The 13,400-nt window shown below is 46.8% G+C and overlaps 1 protein-coding gene and 1 long non-coding RNA gene across 6 annotated transcripts in view; one reads left to right on the forward strand and one right to left on the reverse strand.

Annotated features, from left to right (window-relative positions):
- Positions 1-13,400, reverse strand: part of LOC306646624 (uncharacterized protein) — a 280,420-nt gene that overhangs the window by 253,179 nt on the left and 13,841 nt on the right. The window contains exon 2 of one of the 5 annotated variants that reach the window (XM_079115261.1): positions 4,597-4,836. The exons of 3 other annotated variants lie outside the window; for them this stretch is intronic. In XM_079115261.1, the coding sequence (XP_078971387.1) occupies positions 4,612-4,836 (225 nt within the window). In that variant the 3' untranslated portion in view covers positions 4,597-4,611. Of the gene's footprint in view, positions 1-4,596; positions 4,837-12,266; positions 12,399-13,400 lie in introns of those variants that run through there. One more of the 5 variants, XR_013759898.1, reaches the window with a different exon arrangement.
- The window catches only part of LOC306646654, a 745,829-nt gene that overhangs the window by 90,305 nt on the left and 642,124 nt on the right, over positions 1-13,400 (forward strand). The gene's annotated exons all lie outside the window — the stretch shown is intronic.

Here is a 13,400-nt window from a genome sequence, read left to right on the forward strand (position 1 = left end):
ACTCCTCAAAGTATTCCATAAAATAGAAGAGGAGGGAACCCTCCCAAACTCAATCTATGGAGCCAATATGACCCTGATACCTAAACCAGACAAAGATACCTCGAGGAAATAAAATTACAGACCAATATCCTTAATGAACATTGACGCAAAAATTATCAACAAAATTTTAGCAAATCACATACAAAATATATTTAAAAGATAGTGCATGATCAAGTGGGTTTTATCCCAGGGATGCAAGGTTGGTTCAACGTCTGGAAATCAATAAATGTCATTCACCATATCAACAGACTAAACATTAAGAATCACATGATTATTTCAATAGATGCAGAAAAAGCATTCAATAAAATACAGCATCCCTTCATGCTCAAAACACTAGAAAAAATCGGGATAGTGGGAACATTCCTTAACATTGTAAAGGCCATCTATGCTAAGGCCATGACCAATATCATTCTGAATGGTGAAAAGCATTTCCCCTAAAAACTGGAACAAGACAGGGATGCCCTCTTTCACCACTTCTATTCAGTATCATCCTTGAGACTCTAGCCAGAGCAATTAGACAAACCAAAGAAATTACAGGGAAACGGATTGGAAAAGAAGAACTCAAAATATCCCTGTTTGCTGATGACATGATTATATATTTAGAGGAACCTGGAAATTCCACCAGAAAACTCTTAGAACTCATAAGTGAATTCAGTAAAGTAGCAGGTTACAAGATCAATGCTCATAAATCCAAGGCATTTTTATACATAAGTGATGAATTTTCAGAAAGAGAAATTAGGAAAACTACCCCATTCACAATAGCATTGAAAAAAATAAAATACTTGGAAATCAATCTCACAAAAGAGGTGAAAGACCTGTACAATGAGAACTACAGAACACTAAAGAAAGAAATTAAAGAAAACCTTAGAAGATGGAAAGTTCTCCCATATTCTTGGATAGGTAGAATTAATATTGTAAAAATGTACTACTTAAAGTGCTATACAGATTCAATGCAATTCCAATCAAAATCCCAATGATGTACCTTACAGAAATAGAGCAAGCAATTATGAAATTCATCTCGAAGAATGAAAAACCCAGAATAGCTAAAGCAATCCTCAGTAGAAAGAGTGAAGCAGGGGGTATCACAATACCAGATCTTCAACTCTATTACAAACAAAAGTAACAAAAACAGCTTGGTATTGGTACCAAAATAGACAGGTAGATCAATGGTACAGAATAGAGGACATGGACACAAACCCAAATAAATACAATTTTCTTATACTAGAAAAGGGCCCAAAAATATGCAATGGAGAAAAGATAGCTTCTTCAACAAATGGTGCTGGGAAAACTGGAAAACCATATGCAACAGAATGAATTTAAACCCCTATCTCTCACCCTGCACAAAACTCAATTCAAAATGGATCAAAAACCTCGGAATCAGACCAGAGACCCTGCATCTTATAGAAGAAAAAGTAGGTCCAAACCTTCAACTTGTTGGCTTAGGATCAGTCATCCTTAACAGGACTCCCATAGCACAAGAAATAAAAGCAAGAATCAACAACTGGGATAGATTCAATCTAAAAAGCTTTCTCTCAGGAAAGGAAACTATCAGTAATGTGAAGAGAGAGCCTACAGAGTGGAAGAATATCTTTGCCACTCATACTTCAGATAGAGCACTAATTTCCAGAATCTATAAAGAACTCAAAAAAGCTCTACACCAAGAATACAAATAACTCAATCAACAAATGGGCTAAGGAAATGAACAGACACTTCACAGAAGAAGAGCTACAAGCAATCAACAGATATATGAAAAAATATTCATCATCTCTAGTAATAAGAGAAATGCAAATCAAAACTACCCTAAGATTTCTTCTCACCCCAATTAGAATGGCAATTATCAAGACCACAAGCAGCAATAGGTGTTGGCGAGGATGTGGGAAAGAAGGTACACTCATACATTGCTGGTAGGGTTGCAAATTAGTGCAGCCACTCTGGAAAGTAGTATGGAGATTTCTCAGAAAGCTTGGAATGAAACCACCATTTGACCCAGCTATTCCACTCCTTGGCCTATACCCAAAGGACTTAAAATCAGCATACTACAGAGATACAGCCACATCAATGTTCATAGCTGCTCAATTCACCATAGCCAGATTGTGGAACCAACGTAGATGCCCTTCAGTTGATGAATGGATAAAGAAACTGGCATATATATAAATGGAATGTTACTCCACCATGAAGAATGATAAAATTATGGCATTTGCAGGCAAATGGATGAAATTGGAGAATATCATGCTAAGTGAGATAAGCCAAACTCAAAAAACTAAAGGACAAATGATCTCACTGATAAGCGGATGAGGACATATAATGGGGGGTAGGAGGGGTTAGAGTTAGGGTTAGGGTTAGGTTTAGGGTTAGGGATAAGGAGGGTGATAAGAATGGAGGAAGGAAAGACTGTATAGAGGGAAAAGAGGGGTAGGAGGGGTAGGGGGAGGGAAAAAATAACAGAATGAATCAAACAACATTGCCCCATGTAAATTTATGATTACCCAAATGGTATGCCTTGACTCCATGTACAAATAGAGAAACAACACGTATCCCATTTGTTTAAATAATAATTAAAAAAACAAAGGGGAGGAAAGGTAGCAGTGATCACGAACTGATGTCAGCCTCTGAGGGGAGGTGGAAACAGGTGGGAAGGAGCACTCTGTCATCACCTGGGCAAACGTCCACCTCTGGTGACCTGGTGGTGTCAATGATGTGGGAATGGCTCCTTCAGACCTGGCTGTGTGAGTGCAGGTCACCATGACACACACTTATGGATAGATGCGACAATGTAAAGAGACCTCTTCTTTTGGGAACAAGGAAGTCGTGGAGTGGGCTTTGCCTTGGCTCCTCCTGAACCTTCCCCCTGTAGCTTCTTGGTGTCTGCAACTGCTGCCACCAGAGAGGGAGTAGACTCCATTCCAAGGCATGTGGATGGGGGTCTTGCCCTCCACAGCCCCAGGAAAGCAGGGGTGAACATCCTCTGGGCTCGTTGCTTGCGGCTGAGCTGCCTACTGGACCCCAAGTGTCCCTGTGGCCTCTGGAGGCCCTGGCACTACCTCTGCTGAGGGTGCACCAGTGGATCTGTTCTCCAGTTTGGATGGTGGATCAACCTCCAGCTCAGCCGGTATGGCCGTGAGCTGTGTCACCGGAAACTGGGCTCTTCTGCTGGAGGCACTTCTGGTGGCACTGCAGTTGCAGAAGGAAAGAGCCCAACATGACCGCCTTGCTCTGGGCCTTTCCTGCTTGCTGCCAGCACCTGCCCTGAGAGTAAGGCAGCTCCTCTCCCACAGCAGGTGTTTCTCACACCAGGGCCACCAGGCTTGTGTGGCTCAGAACCAAAAACCAGATTCTGTGGAGACAGCACAAGGCTTCCTCACACCATCATCCACCCCAGTGTCCTCGACACAGGCCCAGACTCACTAGGATGAGGGTCCTCCAGCTGTGCCAGGAGTACGTGCACATGGAGGCTCAGCTCCGTCCCAGGCATGGTGACCTGCAGGAAGGTGTCAAGATTCCTCAGGTTTTTCAGACCCGGAGGCCCCAGGAAGTCTTCATGATTTGTATGCAGCAGCATTTGGATGATGGAGCAGAGGGTGCTGTGGAGTGGGAGTGGGCAGGCAACTGTCAGCACCTGGCACCTCAGGCTGGACCCTTCCAAGACCCCCTGGGTGATGGACTTCCCTCAGCATGACTTCGCTGCCCCCAAGCAACTGGTCGAGGAGGGCGACCCTGAGGGATGTGTGTGGCCGGTGGTGCCCCAGCTTCTGTCCAGTCTCCATGCGGGAGAGTGTGGGTGCTCTGGCAGGATGGGCCGTGTTGTAGGGGTCCCCACAGGGCCTGGCCAATGCTATGCTCCTTGGATCCCTGACTCTCCCCTCTGTGTCCTGATATAGGCAAAGCCCTCTGCTGGGAGTCACAGCAGGGTGGACCTGACTTTGCCCAGCTTCCTCTACACCAGCCTCCCATATGCCCCATCTGGAGAAGGGGACCCTCCCTCTAAGCCTAAAGATCACTCTCGTCTTCACTTTAAGCTGCTCCTCTTCCTCTTCTGCCCTGAGGTCTCCATCCCTAGAGAAGGCCAGGTGGGTGTCACCTCTTACAACCCAGGCCCCTTACCTCCTAGGTGCCTGGTGGGATTGACCAGTTTCCTGAGAGTTGGGGCTCCTGAGGGCTTGGAGGCATGTCTTCTTCCTGAGTGACAGGCTACCTTGAGAAATGAATGGACCCACCACCCTCTGCCTCTCTGTCTCCAGGCCAGGTCCCCGCGTTCATCCCAGGGGACCCTGTCTGGCTCCATGATGATCAGGGACCCTCCCAGAAGTGATCCACACTTTTCTTTACTTCCCAAAAGTGGAAGCTGCTTTCCTGAAGCCTCAGGGCTTGAGGACAGGCCCAGGGAGACGTTCAGAGCCCTGGGCCCCAGCCTGAGGCCAACCTGCCAGGGCTCCTTCTCCTTGGTCCTGCACACACTCAGGCAGGGTGGTCCTTGTGGCCCCTCCTTCCACAGTGATGGGTTTCAGTGATGCCTGGCTTCCCACACATGCTCGAGGGGGTGGTTCACTGGGCGGGGAGAAGGGGCACACTGTCTCACAGCTGCTCCATCAGCTTGTGGGTGCTGGTCAGACTCTGGTAGGTGTGCAGGAATTTGTGGACAAAGGCCTTGTTGCCCCTCTGTATGTCATTGATGATGTCCTCCACCACCAGCACCTTGAATGTCTGCACTAGCCTGGGCAGGTCCCCTGGTGCAGCTTTGCTCTGTTCCTCATACTGTGGGCACCAAAGGGGACACTTCAACATGGATACAGAGGCAAACTGCAAATGATGCTGCCAGATCATCAAGTGAGATCCAAAGACATCCTCCTCTCCTTGTATCCCTTTCTCTCTCTCCCTCCCTCTCTCTCTCTCTCTCTCTCTCTCTCTCTCTCTCTCTCTCTCTCTCTCTCTCTCTCTCTCTCTCTCTCCCTCTCTCTCCCCCTCTCTCACACATACACACACATGCACACACACACAGGCACACACATACACAGCCGTGAGGGCCTGCGGTCTTCAAGACAGAATCAGAGTGGGGGCCTAGCCTAAGCTCACCTGCTCTGGGCTGCTGTGTCTCATTCTCCAGTTCCTCCTAAACCTTTGCCAGACAGGAGGGGGCTGGACACTGACCCAGCGCCTCAACATTCAGGACAGCAAGAGCTCATGGCTCTGGATCGCTCTTTTCACACAACTGAATAGACTGAGCTGTGCCCGAACTCTGGGTTCCTGGATACCAGGGTTACAATTTCTCTGTTCCATTGCCAGGAAGTGAGGTCACTTCCTGGGTCCCCTTACCTGAGGCACTTCCTCACAAAATGGAAGCCATTTTGGAGTTGCCTGATCCCCTGGCCTGTGACACAAGTCAGAGTGGCCGACCCCCACACTCTCCCACCATGCTCACCAAAGGCCTGGGGAGCAGCTTCCCAGGAGTGGGAAGCAGATGGGTCAGACCCTTCCCCTCCTTGGGCTCTCTGTGTGACACTGGATGAGCCATTGGAGCTTGAAGGTCCTCCCTAGCTGGCCACATGTCTTGCAGTGTCCTTCTTCCATGTGTTCTGAGCTTCTACTCAGGTGTGTGGGTCGTCACTCACCTGTATCACCTGGGGAGCCTCTAAAGCTGGGGTCACAGGCTGGTCTCCCAGAAACACAGAGATGAGGCAGTCACAGAGAGGAAGGAGTGAGGGAAACAGGCCACACTCCATTCTGAGTCCAATAGGGACCAAAGGAACATCCCTGTCCTCCTGGCCATTTCATCTTCCTGTGCCAGGTCCTGAACCTCCACCCACCTCAGACCTGGCAACCCAATACACGTGGCAGCTTCCTATTTTCTCATCCTCATATTGAGGCTCAGTGCAAGGAACTTCTCGCAGGTCAATTAGTCACTAACTAGAGATTCAGAGCTGGAACCAAGTCACATGCTCCCCAACAAAGAGTCAGAAGTAGGATTTCTCCACTCCTATCTGAGCCCAAGAAAGAGCTTCTTTCCCAAGAAGAAAACACTGATTGCTTCTTCTGTTCTGTGTTCTTCTGGGTCCCAGGTATGGACCCCAAATGCACTTAACCATGGCCCCTACTGGCCTCTTTGTTCTCTGTTTGGACAATGGGCCTCTGCTCAATTGAGGAGGGTCTCTCTCCTTTGCTGAGGCTGGTGTAGAACTAGTGTCCTCCAACCTCAGCCTCCCGAGTAACTGAACAGAGAGGAGTTTGCCACCGTGCCTGGAAGGAACAGTTCAATCAAAAGATGCTGTCTCAGGGAGTCACCTCAATGGCCCTCTAGGTATGGTCACTGTATCTCATCAATGATGAGGCTGGAACTCACGCTATACCCACGACCACACTGTCAGCTGAAGGAGAGCAGGTCAAGACTCTGCCCAGGAAGAGTAGTACAGAAGATCCCACTGCACACGTGGCCGACCTGCTGTCTCTGGGCTCCATGGTCCCAAGGCAGTGACTCAGGAGGACACGGAGGCTGCTGAGGGGATTGCTCAGAACCCGCTGTGTTTCAACACTGTGCTCCTGCACTGCAACCCAGGCCCATCATTGTCCCCAGTGGCCCATGACCCACTGCTGCCAAGGCAGTCTGCCTGGCCTGTGGCTGCCAGGACTGGGCTTTGGGTTTCTTGCTCCCTGGCTCTCAGCCTCCTCCTCCCTGAGAGGCCACCCACCTGCAGCCTCCTAACCCCGGCAGAGGGGGAAAGTAGCAGCCTCCACTCCTGGGTGGCTCCTCTGCTCTGCGGCACCGCCCCTCTTTCCCTCCTGCTCTGGGCCAGGCTCTGGAAGCTGTATCTGGCAGGGACTCTGGGAGGCAAGGGCTGGAGACCCACAGGTGGGGGCCAAAGAGCTCTTGGAGCTGCTCCAGAGATGGAGGAACATGTGGGAGGAGTTCTAGGGACAGAGGAGGAGTTCTCTCAACTCCTGGCCCAGCTCCTTGGGCTGATGGGAGGCGGGTGACAGACATTTGCAGTCTGGGCCTCCTGGGGGATTCTTTTTTAAAGGACAAAGTTTCAATTGGATTTCTATAAAAAGTAGCAGAAGCGGTGGTATACTGAAGGAGCACAGAACGGAAAAGGTTAGGATTGCCGCGATGCTCTTTCAGGAAAAACCCAAGTCAAACAGCAAAGCGATTCTAACTGCTCTGAGACATCAAGGTGGTGTGACGTGACTGGGCATTTCCTCAGAAATGGAGAGAGGAGGCCAAGTCGGGGCAGTCATGGTTCACCCATGATTGAAGGTAGAGACTCAGCAGAGGGGCAGTGTGAATTGATCCTCTCTGGAATTTTTTTATTTGGTTATTTTATTTATTTCTTTACTTTGGTACCATGGATTGAACCCAGGGGCACTTAAACACTGAGCCACATCCCCAGCCCTTTTTCTTTTTCTTTTAGAGACAGGGTCTCACTGAGTAGCTTAGGACTTCACTAAGTTTCTGGGTCCAAACTTGAACTCACCATCCTCCTACCTTAGCCTCCTAAGCCACTGAGATTATGGATGTGCACCCCACATCTGCTGGAAGTTTCCTTTTCTGTGTAGGAGTATGTCATTAATATTTGATATCAGGAAGATGTTATGACCAGCAACCTGAAGTCTGGATCCAGATGTTCTCAGTTCATGTCCTACTGTATTGTGTATTAGCTGTGTTGCCTTGCTTGGTACTTAACCTCTCTGAAATTCTGCTAAAGGGAATCATTATAAGCGCTTCGGTTTAAATGTGTCCTGCAAAATTTCAGGCGTTGGAAAACTCACACCCAAATTCATAAACTGATGCTAATTGGAGGTGGGGCCTTTAGGAAGTAATGAGTGTTAGGTGAAGTCAGAAGTGTGGTGTCCCCTGATGGCATTGGTGATTTCCTAAGAGGAGGATGGGAGAGCTAAGCCTGATTTCTGACATGGGGATGATGCCTTTTACCACATTGTGATGCAGCAAGAAGGCCCTCATCAGAGGCAGGCACCTTGATCCCAGCCTGCAGAAGTGAGAGAAAGACGTTCTTCTTCTTTATACATTACCCAGTCTGTGGCATTGTGTTGGAGTCACATAAAATAGTCTAAATAAAGTATCTCTCTCATAGGTTTGTCATATGGATCAAATGGCTTCCTAGGCCAGGCATTCCTAACAAGCACCTGGCAGGAGGAAAGTGCTAAATGCATGTTAGATGTCAATATCATTATTTTTTGGCTAGTATAAGAAATAATGCAAAAAAATGTTTTTCCTGCAAGCTGACACTAGTCAATCTACCAAGGAAATCAGAAATGAGGAAGTCACAAAGTCTTAGATGCAGGTTGGTTCAAATATGTGTTTTTTGTATGTCTTGACTTGATCTGGAATACTGAATTATTGCTTAAACTGAGAGTAAGTGTGCTTATAAAAATACTTAATTGACCAGACCAAACACTAAGAGCCCCAATGACTTGAGAGCAGATATAGGATCACAAGTTCAAGGCCAGCATCAGCAACTCAGCCAGGTCCTATGGAACTGAGCCAGGCCCTGTCTCTAAATCATAAAGAAGGGCTGGGGTCCTGGCTCCATGGTCAAGCACCCCTGGTTTCCACTCTGGTACAAAAACTGAAACAACAACAACAACAACAAAAAAAAAAACCAGCTAATCCCACCTAATTGGTATCATCCTAACTTTGAAGAATTCATGGAGTTGGAATTTCTCGAAGGAAGGTTTGGTTCCTCTCTCTTGATGGCCAAGGTGCTCATCTGCAGCAGTGCCCCCCACGGCATATGATATAGAATTGAACAGACATAGGCCTTCAATCAGTACATGGTTGACTAACGTATGGCAGAGACCAGAGACGTGTCAGCGGTGTTCCTCGTGTCAGGGTTTTCCTGCTTGTGACCAGAAGGAGAACAATTTTAGAGGAGAGTAAGTTTATTTTGGCTCAGGGTTGCAGAGGCTCAGTCCCTGGGTCAGTGGACTCCTGAGCTCTGGGCCAAGGTGAGGCAGAGATCCTGGTGGATGGGTGTGGTTGAGGAAAGAGTCTCAGCTCAATGCAGCCTAGGAGCAGCGGCAGCAAGAGCAAGGGATCAATCAAGCCACCGAGTCACAGCAACAGTTCGGAGATCCATTGATTTCTCAGCAATTAATGGTAATGATGCTAAAAGCAAAGAGAGAGACCGGTCCGACCATAGCCTGCTCTTCTCCTTGCCAAAAGCAGCAGGGTTGTGTGCCTGGCCTAGAAAGTCCTCGGTACCTGGAATAGTGACGGGTACAGGATCCCTGTAAATTAGATGTTGGCACTTTGCAGCCTAACTTTCATCAGGAATCGACCCACGGGCATACTGGAAACCAGCAAGAACCAGTCACAGATCATTTTGAAACTTCCTGTCTTATAACAGAGGTTTTCACATAATAACCAGTTTTTTTTTTAAACAAAATTTTTATTTGGAAAATTGTCAACCAATGATAAAATAAATCTGCTACTGTGTACCAGGTCATAAATGAGAGAATGGAGAATTGCTGCAAAAGAATTCCTAGCATGTTCTCTGAGCCTGATGGCAGGACCAGTTCAACCCACTTTCCCACAAACAGTCCTTCATCAAAACCAATCACTCACCCACTCTCACTGACCTTCATCTCAGGGGTTCTTTTTGCCCCAACAGTATCAATGAGTAATGTAAATATCAAAGAACTATATATGGTAATTCAGAGGTATAAAGGTTCAACCTGTGTATACAGAAAGCACTAACTAGATGCTATATCCACATGTCACACTTTATGTATCAACAGAACCGTGGCTTAAAAGCCATAGATGGGGAAAGGAAGCTTCGAAGATCTGCAGCACAAGCTATTAACTGAAAAGAAATTTCAAGAAAAAGTATTTTTCAGGAGCTAATGGGGAATATTCCATGACCTTAAGAGAGTAACTTCTTCAAGGAACTAAAACAACCCTAATTGCCTATGGATCCAATAACAAAATTTCAAAATGTATGAAGTAAAAATGAAATGAAACTAGAAAGACAAATCCACAACCATGTTTGGAGATCTCAAACCCCCTCGCCTTCCTGGCAGGAGTGCTGACTTGGTAAGCCCCTTTGGCCTAGTGCTGTTTACAGATTAAGAAGGACAGACTGTATTCTGTCATAAAATATGCTGTGAGAAATTTAAAAAATTTGAAATCAGGCACATTGTGTTTCCTGCATTACATCTTTCTTTTACTGGTTTTTCATTATCTTTTTGACAGTGACATCTAAATAATTTTTTCTCAGTAATGTCTGGCTCACTCACGTCCTTCCATCCCACCCCCACCCTCTCTCACTCCCCTCTGCACAGAGTTTCCTCACTCTTCCCTACACACCCCCACTGTGAACAGTCCTCTGCTTATCAGAAAACATTTAGCCTTTGGTGTTTGGGGACTGGCTTGTTTCACTTAGCATGCTAGACAGTCTCCAGTTCCATCCATTTACCTGCAAATGCCAAAAAATAATCAGTTTATGATCACATCTCCAATTCCCATCACAGATCACAAGAGATTGATTGACATAACTCCATGAACATTGAAAACTCATATGCTTAGAAAACATTAAAGACAGAAAAATAATCAAGAGGGAAACTGCATACCTGAAAAAATTACAGTTTATAAAATGTGATGGTTGCTTATGAACTGACGAGGAGAGATCCACAGAACATTGGAATTTCATAAAACAGGAATGATTTCTAGTCAGTATAGATGTGAAAAGAAACCTCATCACTGATAAAAGCAAAACAAAGGGAAGGCAGCTGAGGTACTGTGAGCAAAGCTTATCTTGTGAAAGAATTATCAACCAGTGTGGGCACATCTGTAATGCCAGCAGCTTGGGAGCAGAGGCAGGAGGAGGGAGTTCAAAACCAGCCTCTGCAACTCAGTGAGACTGTAGGCATGTCAGTGAGATCCTGTCACTAAAATCAAATTTAAAAGGGCTGTGGATGTGGCTCGGTGGTTAAGCATTTCTGGTTCAATTCTTAGTACTAATAACAAACAAACAAACAAAAAAAAAACAACAAAAAAATGTTTTGAAAAGCACATTTTGACGGAGGGAAGACAGGCCTGATACCTTGTGCTTTCAGGGGACAGTAAAAGAAATACAATTCCCATCTTCTCCCCTGAATCAGCGCATAAGCAAATCTCTCCTTCCTCCAAAATAGGTCTGTCCAAAAGTGCCCTTCCTGTTCCTGAGAGAATAGGTGTCCTCTCATCTCAGAGACACCGAGAAGAATCTCAACTGGGCTGTGCTGATACCCCAGTCTGTTACCACAGGCTCAGGGCCCCTGTGTCCCAGGAAGCTTCTGCAGGAGAGACCACTGTTCATCCAAGATGCACAAAACACAACAGGCTGCCTGTTTCTTTGCATGTTCTTTTCCAGGGACTGCATGTCTTTCTGGATCTTACTTTCAGTACATCTGCATGCTCTTGGGCAGTCAATCTGCCTGTTTATTTATTTATTTATTTATTATTTATTTATTATTTATTTAGTACCACAGATTGAACCCAGGGGTGCTTAATCACTGAGCCACAACCCACAGCCCTTTATATTTTTTTAGAGACAGGGATCTCACTGAGGTGCTTAGGGCCTCACTAAGTTGCTGAGGCTGGCTTTGAACTTGCAATCCCCGCCTCAGCCCCCTGACCTGCTGGCATTCAGGCAGGCACCACCTCGCCAGCAACCTTTGCCATGAAGCTAGAAGCCGCCGAGGGAAGGATATACTCCTTCTGCCTCCACAGGGATTCTGTTCATTATTCAGAATGTCCTGGAGAAATAAATGATCTGATCCCTACAGAATGTATCCAGAGTCAATGTCCACACTCCTTCATGGAGCAACGGCTCTCTAGGGCTTTGGATTAAGAAATAATCCCACAGTATGGAAAGCCCGTGGGTCTCCGCATCATCCACACGCAATCCATGTTCCTAACAGCAGAGCCATGGAAAAGGTTCCAAGGTGACACAGTTCAGGACTGATAGGGAGGAGCTGGACCTGTAATATGATGGGCTCCTATGTGGTCAGTCCCTATTTACTGATGCAGCCAGATGCCACGGGCCTGGTGGGAATGGACAAAACAACTTCAAAAGGGCAAGTGTGGGGATCCATCGAAGGGCTGGATCTAGGCCCGTTTCCATGAAGCTGTTCTTCTAAATGTGATTTCCAAAACCAGGCTTAGTTCTACTGCTGGAATCCTGGTCCCAGCAAAAACGGCCTGGTACTTGTCATCATGTGTTGTTGAATGAATAATAATGTTTGGAGAGCTCTTCAGCAGTGGTGGAGTGCTGGTGGTTATTTTCTTTGCTGTTCTATTTTCTGCATCATTTGAGTTGTCTTGAAAATGTATCTTTTGCTGGGCATTGTGGTCCATGCCTGTGATATGGCTTGGGATGCTGAGACCAGGAGGACCACAAGTTCAAAGCCAGCCTCAGCAAAGGCAAGGCCCTAAGCAACTTCCTGAGATCCTATCTCTAAATAAAATACAATATGGGGCTGCAGAGGTGGCTCCCTGCCTGAGTTCCCTTGAGTTCAATGCCCGGCAACCACCACCCACCCAGAAAAAGCAGAATAGTCACACTGACCTACCAGTCAACTGGTACATGAAGCACAAATACTAGCAATCAAGTAACAAATATTAACTGAAGAAAATCTCTGGACACACTGAAATCCCACTTCTTCAACCAAGTGTGGACTCAGTAATCTCAGACAAGGAAAAAAAGAACTTTCTATAAGGTCACCCGCTCTTATTTTTTCCCAATTGGCGCTTGACCGACCTTTCTCTCACCCGCAAGAACTCGCACCCCAATCGGCACTTGATGCCCCGCCCAGACCCCTAGCAACAAGGCTCACCTAATCCACTCTCACCCCATTCATGCCCCAACCAATCAGCCTCTTCCTGGTCCTATATAAGTTGTACATTTTAAAAATAAATGGAACTGCTACAGCGATTGGCGTTGGCTCGTGTGTCTGTGGGATTCCTTTCATTGGTGCTGAAATCTGGGAGGGGATCCCCCTGAAATATTGAGGACCCCCTCCATCTCCCCTGGTCAAAAGCTTCCCACCCTCGTCCGCCTTCTTCAGCACTGGCTACCTCGCAACCACCACCTGCCAATTTCTAGGTGACTCACCCCTTGGGAGGGCAGCCGCCCTTAACTTCACTATCACAGGGTGTCTGGCCGTGATGTGTCCACAGCCCCTGAAATATGGTTATAGGGAGGAGATCACACCCCCACCTTGGTCTTTATTGGCCACAGTGGATTCCTAGGTGCCTCTTCTGTTATCCAGTCAGGTGGGAGAAAACAAAAAAACCCCTCGTTATTCCCCTCTCTCTTTTTCTCTAACCTTTTCCTACCCTTCCTCCATTATCTGTAAAAACATAGCACTAG

This window comes from Sciurus vulgaris, assembly GCF_902686455.1.
Source record: "Sciurus vulgaris genome assembly, chromosome: 16".
NCBI lineage: Eukaryota > Metazoa > Chordata > Mammalia > Rodentia > Sciuridae > Sciurus > Sciurus vulgaris.